This window comes from Bufo gargarizans, unplaced genomic scaffold (genome assembly GCF_014858855.1).
Source record: "Bufo gargarizans isolate SCDJY-AF-19 unplaced genomic scaffold, ASM1485885v1 original_scaffold_1788_pilon, whole genome shotgun sequence".
NCBI lineage: Eukaryota > Metazoa > Chordata > Amphibia > Anura > Bufonidae > Bufo > Bufo gargarizans.
In genome coordinates, this window is record NW_025334516.1 from 177,570 (window position 1) to 198,502 (window position 20,933).

The 20,933-nt window shown below is 39.7% G+C and overlaps 1 protein-coding gene across 2 annotated transcripts in view; it reads left to right on the forward strand.

The window, feature by feature from the left end:
• Window positions 1-16,830, forward strand: part of P2RY6 (pyrimidinergic receptor P2Y6) — an 87,673-nt gene extending 70,843 nt beyond the window's left edge. For both annotated transcript variants that reach the window (XM_044274495.1, XM_044274494.1), the window contains exon 2: window positions 15,090-16,830. In XM_044274495.1, the coding sequence (XP_044130430.1) occupies window positions 15,127-16,113 (987 nt within the window). In that variant the 5' untranslated portion in view covers window positions 15,090-15,126 and the 3' untranslated portion in view covers window positions 16,114-16,830. The remainder of the gene's footprint in view (window positions 1-15,089) is intronic.
• Window positions 16,831-20,933: the final 4,103 nt, after the last annotated feature.

The window sequence follows — 20,933 nt, forward strand, 5'->3', positions numbered from 1 at the left end:
TACTCAATTACCGGCCGCTAAGAGAGAATTTGGATGGAATCCATTTTTGCTAATGGATCCATGAGGCCTCACAATATTTTCGGGGTTTCATGTTATAGATTTTTCACTGTAATCTCCCCGCGTTTCTAATGTTCTGCTTTATTCATGACTCAATCCTTGGCGCAATATCAGCAGAATAAAAACGTAACATTAACCACACTAAGGATATGAAAATGCCACAATGCAAACTATGCCTTAGAGTAAATCGTGCTTAAAGTGCCAAAATAACAAAATAGTGCTATACAGTGTCCAAATAATGCTGCCCAGATACTGCTGTGAAATAGTGCACATTTAGTGGGTTAAAAAGTTGCCTGGTACGGCAGCAGAGTTAACATGATTAGGCTACATTCACACGTCCGCAAGTGTTTTGCGGTCCGCAAAACACGGAACGCACATGACCGGCACTCTCATAGAAAATGCCTATTCTTGTCCGCATTATTTTGCGCAAGTGCGGATGCAGACAGCACCTTTCCGGCCACATATAAAATGAACGGGTCCGCACCCGTTCCGCAAAATTGCGGAATAGATCCGGACCCATTCATGCGGACGTGTGAAAAGACCCTAAAAGGATGATTAGGTAAACATCCATATATTTTCACCAAATATTACTGTATAACAGGCATTTTTTGTATATTATTTATATATTCTTGTACATAGGAGCAGTATTATAGTAGTAATATTCTTGTACATAGGAGCAGTATTATAGTAGTTATATTCTTGTACATAGGAGCAGTATTATAGTAGTTATATTCTTGTACATAGGAGCAGTATTATAGTAGTTATATTCTTGTACATAGGAGCAGTATTATAATAGTTATATTCTTGAAGATAGGAGCAGTATTATAGTAGTTATATTCTTGTACATAGGAGCAGTATTATAGTAGTTATATTCTTGTACATAGTAGGCAGTATTATAGTAGTTATATTCTTGTAGATAGGAGCAGTATTATAGTAGTTATATTCTTGTACATAGGAGGCAGTATTATAGTAGTTATATTCTTGTACATAGGAGCAGTATTATAGTAGTTATATTCTTGTACCACATAGGAGGCAGTATTATAGTAGATATATTCTTGTACATAGGAGCAGTATTATAGTAGTTATATTCTTGTACATAGGAGCAGTATTATAGTAGTTATATTCTTGAAGATAGGAGCAGTATTATAGTAGTTATATTCTTGTAGATAGGAGCAGTATTATAGTAGTTATATTCTTGTACATAGGAGGCAGTATTATAGTAGTTATATTCTTGTACATAGGAGGCGGTATTATAGTAGTTATATTCTTGTACATAGGAGCAGTATTATAGTAGTTATATTCTTGTACATAGGAGCAGTATTATAGTAGTTATATTCCTGTACATAGGAGCAGTATTATAGTAGTTATATTCTTGTACATAGGAGGCAGTATTATAGTAGTTATATTCCTGTACATAGGAGCAGTATTATAGTAGTTATATTCTTGTACATAGGAGGCAGTATTATAGTAGTTATATTCTTGTACATAGGAGGCGGTATTATAGTAGTTATATTCTTGTACATAGAAGCAGTATTATAGTAGGTATATTCTTGTACATAGGAGGCAGTATTATAGTAGTTATATTCTTGTACATAGGAGCAGTACTATAATAGTTATATTCTTGTACATAGGAGCAGTATTATAGTAGTTATATTCTTGTACCACATAGGAGGCAGTATTATAGTAGATATATTCTTGTACATAGGAGCAGTATTATAGTAGTTATATTCTTGTACATAGGAGCAGTATTATAGTAGTTATATTCTTGTACATAGGAGGCAGTATTATAGTAGTTATATTCTTGTACATAGGAGGCGGTATTATAGTAGTTATATTCTTGTACATAGGAGCAGTATTATAGTAGTTATATTCTTGTACATAGGAGCAGTATTATAGTAGTTATATTCTTGTACATAGGAGGCAGTATTATAGTAGTTATATTCTTGTACATAGGAGCAGTATTATAGTACTTATATTCTTGTACATAGGAGGCAGTATTATAGTAGTTATATTCTTGTACATAGGAGGCGGTATTATAGTACTTATATTCTTGTACATAGGGGGATTAATATGGTACTTTTTTATTTTTTATGGGGCAGTAGTGTAGTTTTGTTGTTAAAAGGGTGTGCTATAGAAATTTATCCCCCATCCAAAGGAAAGAATAGGGGATAACTATCTGATCGGTGGGGGTCCTACCGCTGGGAACACTACTGATCAGGAGATCAGGGGCCCCGGACTCCGTGGAGCCACCCTGAAATGTATGGAGCCTCTGGGATAGCCTAGCATGGTAGTCCGCTATCATCTTTCCATTTTCTTGTGGGCTCATTATGAGCATTCGAGGCTCTTACCTATCTCACACCGAAAGTCCCCTGTAATGTCATTTTCTAGCAGGTTTATTCGCTCTTTTTGGTACATACACAATGACAATTACACAATGCATCAGATTTGGCTGATTCTTCACACAAACACTCTAGAATTTGAGCTCCAGTGTGTTTACCTTGGCTGGACACAGACAGTTTGGGGGGCCAGGAATTAAGCACTTCCTTGTGCTGATGGGATGTTTGACTGCTTTCAGAGCCTCAGACAGTTCCTAAATAAACGACATAAGAGGTCGATGAATGCAGAATGGCTGGCAGGGCCGCATCAGCATAAACCGCTATTAAAGAGACAGTAACACCACAATCAATATGTATTGAAGCTTTTAAATTTAAGGGGCAATTACAGCTAATACGAATGGAATTGTCCAGTAAATATAAATCATGGAAATCTGTTTCCAGGAAAGCTGGGGGCTACTCCTAAGGGACTTATTCTGGAAGCCCCCTGAACGTCACCTTCTACCCCTATACAGTCAGTGTGGTTGGCTACAGACCCACGGGCGTCAGAGACAATGGTGCCGAGCATTGGAGGGGGGGATTTGGTAAAAATGTAGTCAGGGACAGGCCACGGTCAGGGCAGGCAGAGTTTGTGCTATATGTCAGGGCAGGCAGCGCAGGGTCAGAACGAGATCAGGCAGATGTCAGGTCAGGCAACTAAGGGTCAAATCGGGAAACAAGCAGAAGTCAGTAGAAGGGCAGACAGATGTATAACAGCACAGCTAGCAGGTTACTAGGAGACTAGAACCTGTTGCTCAGGCACCTTCCCAGAGAAGAAGGTGTCTTAAGTAAACCTGCGGGGCTGGCCAAAGTCTGGGCAAGATTTAGGTGTCTGTGAGCTGGCCCTTTAAGAGTCAGAGGTAGCGTGCGCCCTTATGGGCAGTAAGAAGCAGCTCGTGGCCTGAACAGAGAAACAGTCAAGAGCAAAGGTGCAGAGGAAAAGTGCCAGGTCTGGGCCGCTGGAGCAGGGGAGCTGGAGGAAAGGTGAGCAGAGCAGTGCTAGTACCCGCCTTGGAGACTGGCAGATACGGGCACTTATTTACTACCTAATATATCTTTATATTAATCAGAGCTTTTTGTTTCTGGTACAGAGCTCCAAATCTGCGCCAAGTGAAATTAAGACCTATTGGCTGGCGAAAGGCACCAGGGGGCACTAAGGAGCTAATTGGAAACAGTTTTATTACTGAGTATAGAGGCATCTGTATAAAGCTGTAGGAAATGAGCTCCACCTAGTGGTGGCTGCAAGCATACTGAATTTTTTGCATGTTGTTTTAACAAATAGCATCCTGTACACACAAGGTATTTAAAAATGGAAATAATTAGGCTGATTTAGAGCGAATGCTTCATCCTTTGATTTCATGGGGGGTAAACATGCTACATAAAAAGTCTAAACTCCTATGTTACTGTATAAAGTGAGGAAGTATCAAACATCACATTTTCTATAGGTAAAGCACTTGAAATTCAGTATTGGAAAGGTTGGGTGACACACAAGATGGATATGAGGGCTTTACCAGAAAAAAATACCTGCTGAATTCAATTTTATGTCACCAGCAGAGGGCGCTCCTAGGATGCCTATTTACAAAAATATGTGAGACTATAATAAAGATCCGGCTACATGAGCAGCGGTGTGTCATGGTGTTCCCCCTGATATATAGTAACAAACACTGGCCGCATGGCCCAAAAGAAGAACCCCAAGAGAATGCACATCCCCTGAGTGTAAAAGCAATACAAACGTTTTATTAGGCTACAAAAGACAAAACAAACATTATTTAAAAATTGTATACAATATAATAAACCATATGCTGGTACAAAATGAGACTAAGCATATAGTTATATTATATTATAGTAGTTATATTCTTGTACATAGGAGGCAGTATTATAGTAGTTATATTCCTGTACATAGGAGCAGTATTATAGTAGGTATATTCTTGTACATAGGAGCAGTATTATAGTAGTTATATTCCTGTACATAGGAGCAGTATTATAGTAGTTATATTCTTGTACATAGGAGCAGTATTATAGTAGTTATATTCCTGTACATAGGAGCAGTATTATAGTAGGTATATTCTTGTACATAGGAGGCAGTATTATAGTAGTTATATTCCTGTACATAGGAGCAGTATTATAGTAGTTATATTCTTGTACATAGGAGCAGTATTACAGTAGATATATTCTTGTACATAGGAGCAGTATTATAGTAGTTATATTCTTGTACATAGGAGCAGTATTATAGTAGTTATATTCTTGTACATAGGAGGCAGTATTATAGTAGTTATATTCTTGTACATAGGAGCAGTATTATAGTAGTTATATTCTTGTACATAGGAGCAGTATTATAGTAGTTATATTCTTGTACATAGGAGGCAGTATTATAGTAGTTATATTCTTGTACATAGGAGGCAGTATTATAGTAGTTATATTCTTGTACATAGGAGGCAGTATTATAGTAGTTATATTCTTGTACATAGGAGCAGTATTATAGTAGTTATATTCTTGTACATAGGAGACAGTATTATAGCAGTTATATTCTTGTACATAGGAGCAGTATTATAGTAGTTATATTCTTGTACATAGGAGCAGTATTATAGTAGTTATATTCTTGTACATAGGAGCAGTATTATAGTAGTTATATTCTTGGACATAGGAGGCAGTATTATAGTATTATATTCTTGTACATAGGAGGCAGTATTTAGTAGTTATATTCTTGTACATAGGAGGCAGTATTGATAGTAGTTATATTCTTGTACATAGGAGCAGTATTATAGTAGTTATATTCTTGTACATAGGAGACAGTATTATAGTAGTTATATTCTTGTACATAGGAGGCAGTATTATAGTAGTTATATTCTTGTACATAGGAGCAGTATTATAGTAGTTATATTCTTGTACATAGGAGACAGTATTATAGTAGTTATATTCTTGTACATAGGAGCAGTATTATAGTAGTTATATTCTTGTACATAGGAGCAGTATTATAGTAGTTATATTCTTGTACATAGGAGCAGTATTATAGTAGTTATATTCTTGGACATAGGAGGCAGTATTATAGTAGTTATATTCTTGTACATAGGAGGCAGTATTATAGTAGTTATATTCTTGTACATAGGAGGCAGTATTATAGTAGTTATATTCTTGTACATAGGAGCAGTATTATAGTAGTTATATTCTGTACATAGGGGCAGTATTATAGTAGTTATATTCTTGTACATAGGAGGCAGTATTATAGCAGTTATATTCTTGTATATAGGAGGCAGTATTATAGTAGTTATATTCTTGTACATAGGAGGCAGTATTATAGTAGTTATATTCTTGTACATAGGAGCAGTATTATAGTAGTTATATTCTTGTACATAGGAGGCAGTATTATAGTAGTTATATTCTTGTACATAGGAGCAGTATTATAGTAGTTATATTCTTGTATATAGGAGGCAGTATTATAGTAGCTATATTCTTGTACATAGGAGGCAGTATTATAGTAGTTATATTCTTGTACATAGGAGGCAGTATTATAGTAGTTATATTGCTTGTACATAGGAGGCAGTATTATAGTAGTTATATTCTTGTACATAGGAGCAGTATTATAGTAGTTATATTCTTGTACATAGGAGGCAGTATTATAGTAGTTATATTCTTGTACATAGGAGGCAGTATTATAGTAGTTATATTCTTGTACATAGGAGCAGTATTATAGTAGTTATATTCTTGTACATAGGGGCAGTATTATAGTAGTTATATTCTTGTACATAGGAGGCAGTATTATAGCAGTTATATTCTTGTATATAGGAGGCAGTATTATAGTAGTTATATTCTTGTACATAGGAGGCAGTATTATAGTAGTTATATTCCTGTACATAGGAGCAGTATTATAGTAGTTATATTCTTGTACATAGGAGGCAGTATTATAGTAGTTATATTCTTGTACATAGGAGCAGTATTATAGTAGTTATATTCTTGTACATAGGAGGCAGTATTATAGTAGTTATATTCTTGTACATAGGAGGCAGTATTATAGTAGTTATATTGTTGTACATAGGGGCAGTATTATAGTAGTTATATTCTTGTACATAGGAGCAGTATTATAGTAGTAATATTCTTGTACATAGGAGCAGTATTATAGTAGTTATATTCTTGTACATAGGAGCAGTATTATAGTAGTTATATTCTTGTACATAGGAGGCAGTATTATAGTAGTTATATTCTTGTACATAAGAGCAGTATTATAGTAGTTATATTCTTGTACATAGGGGCAGTATTATAGTAGTTATATTCTTGTACATAGGAGGCAGTATTATAGCAGTTATATTCTTGTATATAGGAGGCAGTATTATAGTAGTTATATTCTTGTACATAGGAGCAGTATTATAGTAGTTATATTATTGTACATAGGAGCAGTATTATAGTCGTTATATTATTGTACATAGGAGGCAGTATTATAGTAGTTATATTCTTGTACATAGGAGGCAGTATTATAGTAGTTATATTGTTGTACATAGGGGCAGTATTATAGTAGTTATATTCTTGTACATAGGAACAGTATTATAGTAGTAATATTCTTGTACATAGGAGCAGTATTATAGTAGTAATATTCCTGTACATAGGAGCAGTATTATAGTAGTTATATTCTTTGTCAATTTTCTTTTTATTGAAAAGAAGCAGACATTGGTTACAAAAGTGACTTACACAGTTAGGGCAATAATTTGCAAATGCATCAAGTTATATTATCAAGGGGGATAGGCACATCCCCATAGGCATGTACACACAATATGGACAAAAACAAATGCATTTAGATAAAGACCCAACGTGAAGTACATACATTACATCATATCGTACTCAAATATAGGCCCTTGCGCGTCCTTTCAGATGTACGCCCTGTGCAATAGAAGTACAAGCTTATGAATGTCACTTAGTCTGCGGGGACATTTTATCTTGGTGGTGAACAGCAAGGCAACCGGCCTTACTAAACAAACCAAACCATAAACTGGATCTCTAAGCACATCTTATGGAGATATTTGATAGCCCTGCCTTGGGGGTAAGATGTAGCAACACAAGATGTTAGGGTCAAAAGACCTACATTGAGCTGTCACTGAGGGTGAAGACGATAACGCAACCAAGGGTTCCACAGTTTGGCATGTTTCTCATGTGTTCTAGCCTCCCAACTAGCTAATTCCTCGAGACGTTGTATATGGTCTACTTTATTTACCCATTGTAGAAAAGTAGGTGGATCTGTACTAAGCCACCTCTGAGGGATTATTAGCCTCGCGGCCTGGATCAGTTGCGTGGCCAAGTTATTTTTTGAAGGGGAAAGGTCTTTAGTGGGCAGCCATAGTAGGACCAACTCCGGAGACAAAGGTATCACCTTGTGCGTGATCAAGTTAATGGTTTTGGATACTGCAGCCCAGAAAGGCTGTATCTTAGGACAGGACCAGAAAATATGTGAGAGAGTACCCGCCCCGGTCTCGCATCTCCAGCAACGGTCAATAGAACCAAGACCACTAAGGAACAGCTGTCTTGGTGTCATGTACCATTGGGTGAGTACCTTAAAGGAATGCTCTTGAATCTTGACACACCTGGAAAAGCCATGCGAGTGTGCATATAAGCGGAGAACGTCTGTCTCCGAGAAGGTCCTATCCAATTCTGACTCCCAAGTTTTCAAGAATAGGGGGACATCTGCAGCGCCGGGTACATTTAAACCTAAATAGAATAAAGAGATCACTCTTCTATGCGGTGAGCTGGAGGACAAGATTTTTTCGAACCATGTCTGGTCCTGTTTGTGGGTTAGTTTTCCTAACAAAATCTTGCTGACCGACTGAAAATCGGCTAAGCCCAGGAAGTTGCAAGATTGCACAGACAGACGCAGAGGGTGGTCAGTCGACAATTCACCTAAGGCTTCATCTAGGAACATTTTGACAGTAAAATCTCTAAGGGCACTCCACGCCGGGGGTGTATTTGTTAGCGTAGGTCTCACAGCATAGGGAGCTAAATCTGCAGGCATGACTAGTGAGGGATTGCCTAATAACCCGTGATCTTTGTTAAGTTGCTTAATTACCAAACTAGTGCCTTTAAGCAGCGTATGGCTATGGAGGGATGTGGTGGTCAGACCCCACAGTGCCGCTCTATGTGATTGAGAGAGTTGGAGTATCTCTAAGGCGATACCCAACGTAGAGTAGTTAGGAACATGGAGTTGCATCCATCTTCTAAGATGAATTGCCTGGTAATATAGCTGCACGTCTGGTAGAGCAAACCCTCCCTGAGTCTTCCTCAAGATCAGTCTGCTATGTGCTATCCTAGCTCCCTCCCCCCCCCCTCCCCCCCCCCACAGATAAGTAGAAAACAGTCTCCACACCTTTGTGAAAAATGAGGAGGGGAGGAAGACAGGCAGCATCTGCATGACATAGAGCATTTTAGGTAACACAAAGGCCTTCAGCAGGTTCTTTCTCCCCATCCAGGAGGTGTATAGTATGCGGAGAGGGCCCAATAAGCTTTGTACCTCGGACAGGAGGGGAACATAATTCAGTTGGAAAATGTTGTTCAGATCAGACGGGATCTTAACTCCCAGGTATGTAATGTGGGAAGTCTGCCATAGGAAGGGTGTCGTGGCCTTAAGGGAGGACACACTTTTTGACGGAGCTGTGATGTTCATGGCCTCCGACTTGGTGTAATTCACTTTATAGTTAGAGACTTTACCGAATAATTCAAATAGAGAGAGGAGATGCGGGAAGGTCTCGACCGGGTTGGAGACCATTACTAGAAGGTCATCAGCATAAGCGACATTGGTATATTCAATTTTATCATTCTTGGCTCTAACACCTCTTATACCAGGGTGGTCTCTAATGGCTTGTAGAAGGGTCTCCATCACTAATATATATAAAGCGGGGGATAATGGGCAGCCCTGTCGGGTGCCATTATGTATGGGGAAAGAAGGCGATAGGGTGCCATTTACTCTGATTTTAGCAATCGGTTTGGTATATAGGGTCATAATAGCTCTTTGAAATTGTTCAGGGATACCAAACCTCTGCAATGTCTTCCCCTAGTAGTTATATTCTTGTACATAGGAGCAGTATTATAGTAGTTATATTCTTGTACATAGGAGCAGTATTATAGTAGTTATATTCTTGTACATAGGAGCAGTATTATAGTAGTTATATTCTTGTACATAGGAGGCAGTATTATACTAGTTATATTCTTGTACATAGGAGCAGTATTATAGTAGTTATATCCTTGTACATAGGAGCAGTATTATAGTAGTTATATTCTTGTACATAGGAGCAGTATTATAGTAGTTATATGCTTGTACATAGGAGGCAGTATAGTAGTTATATTCTTGTACATAGGAGCAGTATTATAGTAGTTATATTCTTGTACATAGGAGCAGTATAGTAGTTATATTCTTGTACATAGGAGGCAGTATTATAGTAGTTATATTCTTGTACATAGGAGCAGTATTATAGTAGTTATATTCTTGTACATAGGAGCAGTATTATATTAGTTATATTCTTGTACATAGGAGCAGTATTATAGTAGTTATATCTTGTACATAGAGCAGTATTATAGTAGTTACATTCTTGTACATAGGAGCAGTATTATAGTAGTTATATTCTTGTACATAGGAGCAGTATTATAGTAGTTATATTCTTGTACATAGGAGCAGTATTATAGTAGTTAATTCTTGTACATAGGAGCAGTATTATAGTAGTTATATTCTTGTACATAGGAGCAGTATTATAGTAGTTATATTCTTGTACATAGGAGCAGTATTATAGTAGTTATATTCTTGTACATAGGAGCAGTATTATAGTAGTTATATTCTTGTACATAGGAGGCAGTATTATAGTAGTTATATTCTTGTACATAGGAGCAGTATTATAGTAGTTATATTCTTGTACATAGGAGGCAGTATTATAGTAGTTATATTCTTGTACATAGGAGGCAGTATTATAGTAGTTATTCTGTACATGAGGGGCAGTATTATAGTAGTTATATTCTTGTACATAGAGCAGTATTATAGTAGTTATATTCTTGTACATAGGAGCAGTATTATAGTAGTTATATTCTTGTACATAGGGAGCAGTATTATAGTAGTTATATGCTTGTACATAGGGGCCAGTATTATAGTAGTTATATTCTTGTACATAGGAGCATATTATAGTAGTTATATTCTTGTACATAGGAGCAGTATTATAGCAGTTATATTCTTGTATATAGGAGCTGTATTATAGTAGTTATATTCTTGTACATAGGAGCAGTATTATAGTAGTTATATTCTTTTACATAGGAGCAGTATTATAGTAGTTATATTCTTGTACATAGGAGCAGTATTATAGTAGTTATATTCTTGTATATAGGAGCAGTATTATAGTAGTTATATTCTTGTACATAGGAGGCAGTATTATAGTAGTTATATTCTTGTACATAGGAGGCAGTATTATAGCAGTTATATTCTTGTATATAGGACCAGTATAATAGCAGTTATATTCTTGTATATAAGAGCTGTATTATAGTAGTTATATTCTTGTACATAGGAGGCAGTATTATAGTAGTTATATTCTTGTATATAGGAGCAGTATTATAGTAGTTATATTCTTGTACATAGGAGCAGTATTATAGTAGTTATATTCTTGTACATAGGAGCAGTATAATAGCAGTTATATTCTTGTACATAGGAACAGTATTATAGTAGTTATATTCTTGGACATAGGAGCAGTATTATAGTAGTTATATTGTTGTACATAGGAGCAGTATTATAGTAGTTATATTCTTGGACATAGGAGCAGTATTATAGTAGTTATATTCTTGGACATAGGAGCAGTATTATAGTAGTTATATTGTTGTACATAGGAGCAGTATTATAGTAGTTATATTCTTAATCAAATTTCTTTTTATTGTAAGAAAAGCACCAAGTCATGTGGAAGTCACACATCTTATGTACCAGACGCAGCTGGAAACTTGCTCACTCAGCAGGCACAGCATATCGGAAAAGTTGCTACACAACTTAAAAAGAGTAATCACATTTGCATACAAATGAACAGGTAATGGGGAACAAGACACGGATAAGAGGAGGGGGGAGGGATGTAGGGGGGGGGGGAACAAGATGTCAGACGCATAAGTTACACATGGCTAGAATCCACGATATTGCTTCCAGGGGGACCATATCTTGAGAAACAGCGCTCTGGAGTGTGTTTCCCAGCGAGCAAGCTCTTCGAACCGATACAGTTGATGAGCCTTCTTGGTCCACATCAAAAGGGGTGGGGGTGAGTCATTCCTCCACAGTAGAGGTATCAGCAAACGGGCCGCCGTAATAAGCATGGTCGGAAGGTTTGATTTCGATGGGGTGAGTAGCTATATTCTTGTACATAGGAGGCAGTATTATAGTAGTTATATTCCTGTACATAGGAGCAGTATTATAGTAGTTATATTCTTGTACATAGGGGCAGTATTATAGTAGTTATATTCTTGTACATAAGAGGCAGTATAATAGTAGTTATATTCTTGTACATAGGAGCAGTATTATAGTAGTTATATTATTGTACATAGGAGGCAGTATTATAGTAGTTATATTCCTTGTACATAGGAGCAGTATTATAGTAGTCATATTCCTGTACATAGGAGCAGTATTATAGTAGTTATATTCTTGTACATAGGAGGCAGTATTATAGTAGTTATATTCTTGTACATAGGAGGCAGTATTATAGTAGTTATATTCCTGTACATAGGAGCAGTATTATAGTAGTTATATTCTTGTACATAGGAGGCAGTATTATAGTAGTTATATTCCTGTACATAGGAGGCAGTATTATAGTAGTTATATTCTTGTACATAGGAGCAGTATTATAGTAGTTATATCCTTGCACATAGGAGCAGTATTATAGTAGTTATATTCTTGTACATAGGAGGCAGTATTATAGTAGTTATATTCTTGTACATAGGAGCAGTATTATAGTAGTTATATTCTTGTACATAGGAGCAGTATTATAGTAGTTATATTCTTGTACATAGAAGCAGTATTATAGTAGTTATATTCTTGTACATAGGAGCAGTATTATAGTAGTTATATTCATGTACATAGGAGGCAGTATTATAGTAGTTATATTCTTGTACATAGGAGCAGTATTATAGTAGTTATATTCTTGTACATAGGAGGCAGTATTATAGTAGTTATATTCTTGTACATAGGAGCAGTATTATAGTAGTTATATTCTTGTATATAGGAGCAGTATTATAGTAGTTATATTCTTGTACATAGGAGCAGTATTATAGTAGTTATGGTTTGGTACGTGGATGCTATGGCTGCATTTTCTTGTATACAGTAATATTAGTATAAACAGCTGTGAAGCTTAAAGGGAACCTGTCACCGGGATTTTGGATACAGAGCTGAGGACATGGGTTGCTAGATGGCCGCTAGCACATCCACAATATCCAGTCCCCATAGCTCTCTGTGCTTTTATTGTGTAAAAAAAAAAAAGATTTGATACATATGCAAATTAACATAAAAAAGTCATATCTTACTTGTGTGACCAAAGAAGAGTCATATTTGTCAAGCTCTGACTCATCTTAGGTTAATTTGCATATGTATCAAATCATTTTTTTTACACAATAAAAGCACACAGAGCTATGGGGACTGCGTATTGTGGATGTGCTAGCGGCCATCTAGCAACCCATGTCCTCAGCTCTATACCCAAAATCCAGGTGACAGGTTCCCTTTAAGCTGCTGTTCCATCAACTGCAATATCTGTCCTGTAGATTGAGAGAAAAATGGAATTTGACTGGAGAAGAAAAAGTTCAGTCTCCAGAAGCATCAAAGCTTCTTTACTGTAAGAACTGTGGAATAGACTCCTCAGGACGTGGTCACAGCAGGAACAAAGAGCAATTTTAAAAAGGGTTTATATGAATTCGTAAAAGTAAATGACAATAATGCTTAAAAAATCTGAATCTCACTTCCTTCACATCCCCTCCTCTCCCTTGGTTGAACTCGATGGACTTTTGTATTAACTATGTAACTTTGACAGCACAGTTATGCTATATGCTTGGTTATTAGTGCAGTGGGCACTTTAATTAATGGAAATAATTTATAAAAGTATTTCATCCATTTGAATGACAGTGATTTTTGTGCAAATTGAAGACACATTCTTTTCGAAACAGAGTGTCTGTGGTTTCTACACTTCATCATAAGTAATGTCTCATGTTTCCAATATTTCCCCAATTCCAAAAGTGAGACTCAAAAAATCCTCTATTCAAGAAATATCGCTAACACCTTTGGCTGGAACGCCCCTTTAATTTATGCAAATAGGGGTTCACAAAGAAGGTGAAAAGTACCAAAAACTTTATAACACTGCATGTCAGTGGGAGATCAAGGCTTGTGACATGTTCATTAACGTCTCCACATCATTAGTGTCTAATACCACATTATATAAATAAATAAAATCAACGCAGAATTTAGAGGGAAGAATATTCCGCGGGAAATTTCAAATTTTATTCACCAAACATCAAAGATTTAAAGGAGATTAAGAAATAATTATTTCCTGCATTTGTACTTTGTGTATTTGATTGCTTCCGCCATCCTGTTAAAAGATGTGAATCTTTCAGAAGGACACTATCGCCACCTGGTGGTGAAGAGAGAGAATACCAGTGATACATTTTTTGTTTTCTAGTGTTTGCATAGGTTGAGCTTCCTTTTTTTTTTTTTTGCTATAGGAACAGTATCATCATTAAAGCTAATCGCAGATGTTGTTGAACAGTAGTCCCGCCATCATACACTATGGATTAAAGGGTTGTCTCACCTCAAACATTGGTGGCATAAAACTAGGATATGTTACCAATGTCATATTATAGGTGCAGGTCCCACCTCTGGGACCCACACCTATCTCTAGAATGGAGTGCCCAAAGTGAAGGAGAGTGCACCAAATATACGAGGCCGCCCACCATTCATTGCCGAAAATTGCCGAGTGGCGCATTCAGTTATTTTGGGAAATCCCACAGAAATGTATGGAGCGTGCACCATGCAAGCGTGGCCACAGCGCTCTATTAACTTATATGGAACTGCCGGGAAGACATGAACGTGACGCTCCTATAGAAATGAATGGAGGGCAGCAGCTCATGCGCAGTGTGCTCTCCTTTACTTTGGGAGCTCCGTTCTAAAGATAGGTGCAGGTCCAACCCCTGTGACCTGCACCTATCTGACATTGGTGTCATATCTTAGCGATATGCCACCAATGTTTGAGGTCAGACAACCTCTTTAATGTTTGACCATGAAGACATCGGTAGCATCTGATGTTTAAGTAACCTAACATTACCTGTTCATTGTGGTAGGTGTACTTTACTAAACTTAATCCAGTCCTGCTTATGGGTACAATGGAGCTTCTTTCTGGTGTCTCAGAGTACTACTGGTGCATATGGACAACCTTTGGATAATAATGAGGTTGATAAGGTCTGTTCAACATAATATGCCAAACGTATTCAACACATAAGACTCATCATGACTTGTAAGTGGGATTCCAGTTTGGAAATTCTGGGTCTCAAGTACCAGAGCTATCCCACAGAGAGTGTCCTTTTTTCCCGTTGGCCAACTGGTTGATATGGGCAACAAAGACACTAATTTTGATCTATGAGGTTTCCAAAACTTCTGGTAGATCTCCCCTTTAAGTCTTGTCTTCTCTTTGCTTCCAGATTCTGAAGTAACCATGTGATTGCCTCGACCTCAGGCATGGACAACGTTACGTCAGTTCCGATCGGGAACAATTCATGTACTTTCCATGAAGAATTTAAGCAAATCCTCCTACCTGTGGTCTACTCCGTGGTTTTGGTCTTTGGTCTACCACTCAATTTTATTGTGATCCTTCAAGTGTGTCTTTCAAGAAAGGTGCTCACCCGTACGGCCATCTACACCCTCAATCTAGCGGTAGCTGATTTCCTATATGTGTGCTCCCTCCCTCTTCTCATATATAATTATGTTCAGCATGACTATTGGCCATTTGGGGACTTCACTTGCCGTTTTGTCCGGTTCCAATTCTACACCAACCTCCATGGAAGTATCATGTTCCTCACCTGCATGAGCTTCCAGAGATATATGGGCATCTGCCACCCCTTATCTGTGTGGCACAAGAAGAGAGGCAAAAAGTTCACATGGGTGGTCTGTGGGATAGTCTGGTTTATTGTCATTGTCCAATGTATACCCACCTTCCTCTTTGCATCTACAGGAACCCAGAGGAATCGGACCGTCTGCTATGACTTGAGCACTCCAGCCTTATCCTCCCGGTATTTCCCATATGGCATAACATTGACTTTCACTGGCTTCTTGATTCCTTTCATTGCCATTTTAGTTTGTTATTGTGCCATGACCAAAATCCTCTTCCATAAGAATGACCTTGCCGATGTGGCAACACGTCGAAAGAAGGACAAAGCCATCCGTATGATCATCATCGTGGTCATGGTGTTTGCCATAAGCTTCTTTCCTTTCCATCTCACCAAAACCATCTATTTGGTTGTACGTTCCAAGACAGGGGTTCCATGTTTAGTGCTGCAAACTTTTGCCATTGTGTATAAATGTACAAGGCCCTTCGCCAGCATGAACAGCGTCCTCGACCCCATCTTGTTCTATTTTACCCAGCAGAAATTTAGGCAGAGCACCAAAGTATTGGTAAAGAGGTTCACCAGCAAATGGAAGGGTGAAACAACCAATACTCAACAATGACAGTGTCACGTGCCGGAGGCCCAAGGCAGACCTCCGGGACGTCATGGAAACAGGACACAGGCAAAACAGACCAAGGACCCACAGAGAACTTTATTACAAGTGCAATAAAAGCACATGACTGTAAGCAGGTTAGGCAATAGTGGTAGCACTACCATGGAACCAAGTGCAGACCAGAGGCAAAACCCAGAGGGCGGAGAGCCAGTAATCCGTTCTTCACAGAGCCCCTGGTGGTAAGGGATGAACTGGGCCGAGGACTCACTGGTCGCGCCTCCAGGAAGGTCCCAGAACACTTGGCCCCTACCTGCAGAGAACCAGGCTGGTGAAACCACCAGCGGAAAGATAACAAAACTGGAACCCAAGCAAACACAGGACATGGAACAGACAACAAGACGAACAGGAACCAGCACAGAAGCAGATGCCTGGATCCCAAGCGGAATGAAAGCATGGCGGTCTTAGGCAGAGCTGCACACAGACTAGAGATCCACACAGACTAGAGATCCTCCATCCGGAGAACCCAGGGACCCTCTCATGAAGGCCGGACAGATACAGGAACAGAAGCAGAAGGAACAAAAGGCAGACACGAACAGACATTGATCAGAAGCAGTTTAGCACTGCCAGGCAGGACATAGGACAGGATCAGAAGCAGTTTAGCACTGCCAGGCAGGACATAGGTCAGGATCAGAAGCAGTTTAGCACTGCCAGGCAGGACATAGGTCAGGATCAGAAGCAGTTTAGTACTGCCAGGCAGGACATAGGACAGGATCAGAAGCAGTTTAGCACTGCCAGGCAGGACATAGGACAGGATCAGAAGCAGTTTAGTACTGCCAGGCAGGACATAGGACAGGATCAGAAGCAGTTTAACACTGCCATTCTGGACATAGGACAGGATCAGAAGCAGTTTAGCACTGCCAGGCTGACATAGGACAGGATCAGAAGCAGTTTAGCACTGCCAGGTAGGACATAGGACAGGATCAGAAGCAGTTTAGCACTGCCAGGTAGGACATAGGACAGGATCAGAAGCAGTTTAGCACTGCCAGGTAGGACATAGGACAGGATCAGAAGCAGTTTAGCACTGCCAGGCAGGACATAGGACAGGATCAGAAGCAGTTTAGCACTGCCAGGCAGGACATAGGACAGGATCAGAAGCAGTTTAGCACTGCCAGGCAGGACATAGGACAGGATCAGAAGCAGTTTAGCACTGCCAGGCTGACATAGGACAGGATCAGAAGCAGTTTAGCACTGCCAGGCTGGACATAGGACAGGATCAGAAGCAGTTTAGCACTGCCAGGCAGGACATAGGACAGGATCAGAAGCAGTTTAGCACTGCCAGGCAGGACATAGGACAGAATCAGAAGCAGTTTAGCACTGCCAGGCAGGACATAGGACAGGATCAGAAGCAGTTTAGCACTGCCAGGCAGGACATAGGACAGGATCAGAAGCAGTTTAGTACTGCCAGGCAGGACATAGGACAGGATCAGAAGCAGTTTAGCACTGCCAGGCAGGACATAGGACAGGATCAGAAGCAGTTTAGCACTGCCAGGCAGGACATAGGACAGGATCAGAAGCAGTTTAGTACTGCCAGGCAGGACATAGGACAGGATCAGAAGCAGTTTAGTACTGCCAGGCTATCAGATGCAGTAGAGCACCGCTAGGCTACACATGGAACAGACAAGGATAACATAAACATCAATAACACAGAACAGGTGCAGGAGATCAGACAAGGCAATAACAACATAGAACAGGTAACAACATCAGACAAAGCAGCAACAACACATTACCAGGCGACACCACAAACAAGGGCAGATAGGAAATAAAACCTGGGTCAGCAGCGAGGGGCTACACCTAGAAAGACACAAAACAGACTGACCCCAAGCCCCACAGCTCACAGGTAGTAATAGCTGGGTAAGGAGGGCACCTGATAAGCCACACCCAGGAACGGACCAGGGGAAGTTAACTCCATCAGAATCAAGCAGGGAGGGGAGCGTGCCTGCATGAACAGGGAAGTGAACACACAGGCTGCAGTACTGGATGTTGCCCCTGGCAACCAGCATTCATAGAGTCCACCGCAGCCAGTACACCAGACCACAAACAACCCGTGACACAACAGAAATGCATCCATCCATACTAAGGCCATGTTCACACACAAGGCCACAGCCAGCACGCATCGCAGAACCAGCAAGCATGGGGATACCCACAGCCAGTACACAAAGCGCATGCAGCCAGCCTGCACGGCACCAGAGACATGAGCCACAGAGATGCAGACACGGAAATCCACAAACACAGGCCACAGTTCATACACTACACCGCAGCCAGCATGCAGTCCCAAGGACCCAGCATACACAGCCTGCAGCCAGTACGTGAGAGAGCCTGCAGCCAGTCTGCACGGCCATAACTGTCACAGGGAACCGCACCGTGGTAGACAGCTGGAGTCCCGTTTCAGGTAGGCCGTTCCCAGGAAAGCAATCCAAAAAAAGATGGCATAAAGCTATACCAGCCTGTATTTGTAGGCAAGAAATAGCTAATCAAGTATCATTTCCAGCTGATGAAAACATTCCCATCCTGGCAGATTCGACTGATCCCATGACCATATATACCTGACAAATGACAAAATAATGTAAAGGGGTGGAGCTTGACAAATATTTGCTGCCCTGGTTAAATGTGTCACATAATAGACACTGCAGAAACCATACTGTAGCAGTAAATTCTGAAACAATAAGCTCATACAATGTGTAAGAGAACACCAAGTCTGATGGACATTTTCCTTAAATTCAAGTAGTGTAGCAGGATAGCCTCTATTCATGCTCACATCTTGGAACTACAATACAGGCATCCCCTATGATCCATAATTGAAGAGGAAAGAACACAAGCAAAATTAAAGGGATGGCTATGGGGTCAAAACTCACCCCTGACTACTGAACAGAAGTATTTGCCGCCAATGCCACCTCCTCGGTCCTCCATTTGTATCACATAATATCATCTACTGCCAGCATGTGGTCTTTATGACGAGAACTTATGACAACAGAGGCAGAAAACAGCCTTACGCATGGAATATGAAACTGAAAAAATAATACAGATTCTAGGTCCAAACAACCTGAGGAAGGAGAGTAATTACAGACTTGCAGGCTTTTGTGCACCATAGTTCCTTTGTGGGGAGCGCTGTGTACATTGTTCTTACAAACTATAGTTTAAATGTAAATAAAAACTAAAAATGTGAATTGAATGACAATAATCTCCGCCCTTCTGACAGCAGAAGATGAATGTGCAGTGTTATATAAGAGACAATATTAGGTGTTGTAATGCGAATAGCAGCAAAGCAGGACAATTAAAGCATGATTACCAATTGTTCTCAGTAGCTGCATCCTGCCCATCACACGGTATGTGACCCATTGATGAATGCACATACTCTACAGTTATACACTGGCTTGCTGCTTGGAGGCTATACTCCACGGTGTCAGCAGATCAGTGCACTGTCAGAAATGTTCTGCATTGTGAAGATTTTCTGTACCTGCCCTGTGGAATCTTTTTGTTGCGCCTTCAGTAAATTTTCTTCCATGTGTGTTCCTCAATGTGCGCTCCTTTGTGAATTCTTCCATGTGCATTCTATAATGTGCACTCTTCAGTGTGCCTTCAGTAAGCCTTCGACAGTATATGTTCTTCTTTGTGCATTCTTCAGTGTGCGTTTGTCTGTGTGTACTTCAGTGTGTTTTCCTTGTGCCTTCTTCAGTCTGCATCTTCAGCTGGAGTTTTTCAGTGTGCTTTCTTCTGTGTGCATTCTTCATGCATTCTTAGGTGAGAGTTCTTCAGTGTATGTTCCTAAGTGTCCATTCTTCAGCATCCATTATTTGTGCATACTTCAGTGTGCTTTCTTTGGTGTGCTTTCTTCATGCATTCTTCAGTGTGTGTTTCTCACTGTGCTCTCTTCAGTTTGCCTTATGCACCTAGCCTTTCTGCTGCCTGAGATGAAAACTGAAACGACACCCACCCCCCCATGCCAGTTTCTTGACCTAACCCCTTCCCTCCAGCCCTATATCTAAAGACATACTTGGAAAACATTACATACAGAGCTACAAAACATACATGATAATACAGGACCACATACCTCTTACATCCAGTGATGTCTCCTCTGATGTAGATGTTCTCTTTCTTTATCTTCTCCGTTCAGACCAGACCGCCATGATGACTTCTTTCAGACATCTCTTGTCTCTGCAGAGTTTGACAAGCAGACGTCTTAGTTTCCTACTTTTCCATCATCCTCCCACCTTCCGAACACCCCATCCTGCCACCTCCAATACTGTGTCCGCTGTGCCCCCAATGTTATCCTGCAGAAATAGATAACCCCCCTGAAAATACTACTACTACACAGATAGTGCCCCCTTCAAAAATTATTGGCACACAGTGCTCTAAATAATAACTCTGCCCAGCAAACAGTGTCCCTTATAGAGCCGTAAACATAGTGTCCTCCAAAACAAATTTGCTGATTCTGTGCAAGGGTGCCTCCCAATGTAACAGTCCTCCCAAAGGTCCCACCAATAGTAATGATTCTCTGCCACAGTGCACTATGTGGTAACAGTGCACCCAACAGTAATAATGTACCTCATTTTGCCCCCGGTAGTAAAAATTCCCCCTATAATGTGGGCTTGTACAAAAAAAAAAACTTATCATGTTTGCCAGTAAAGTAATTCCCACTTGAAATGTGTGCCAATAGAAAACTGCTCCCTTATAATCTGCGGCAGTACAAAAAAAACACACATTGTAGTGGCCCCTGTAGAACAAATGTCCCCATAGTGGCAACCTTAAAATGTTTGCCACTACAAAAGTTC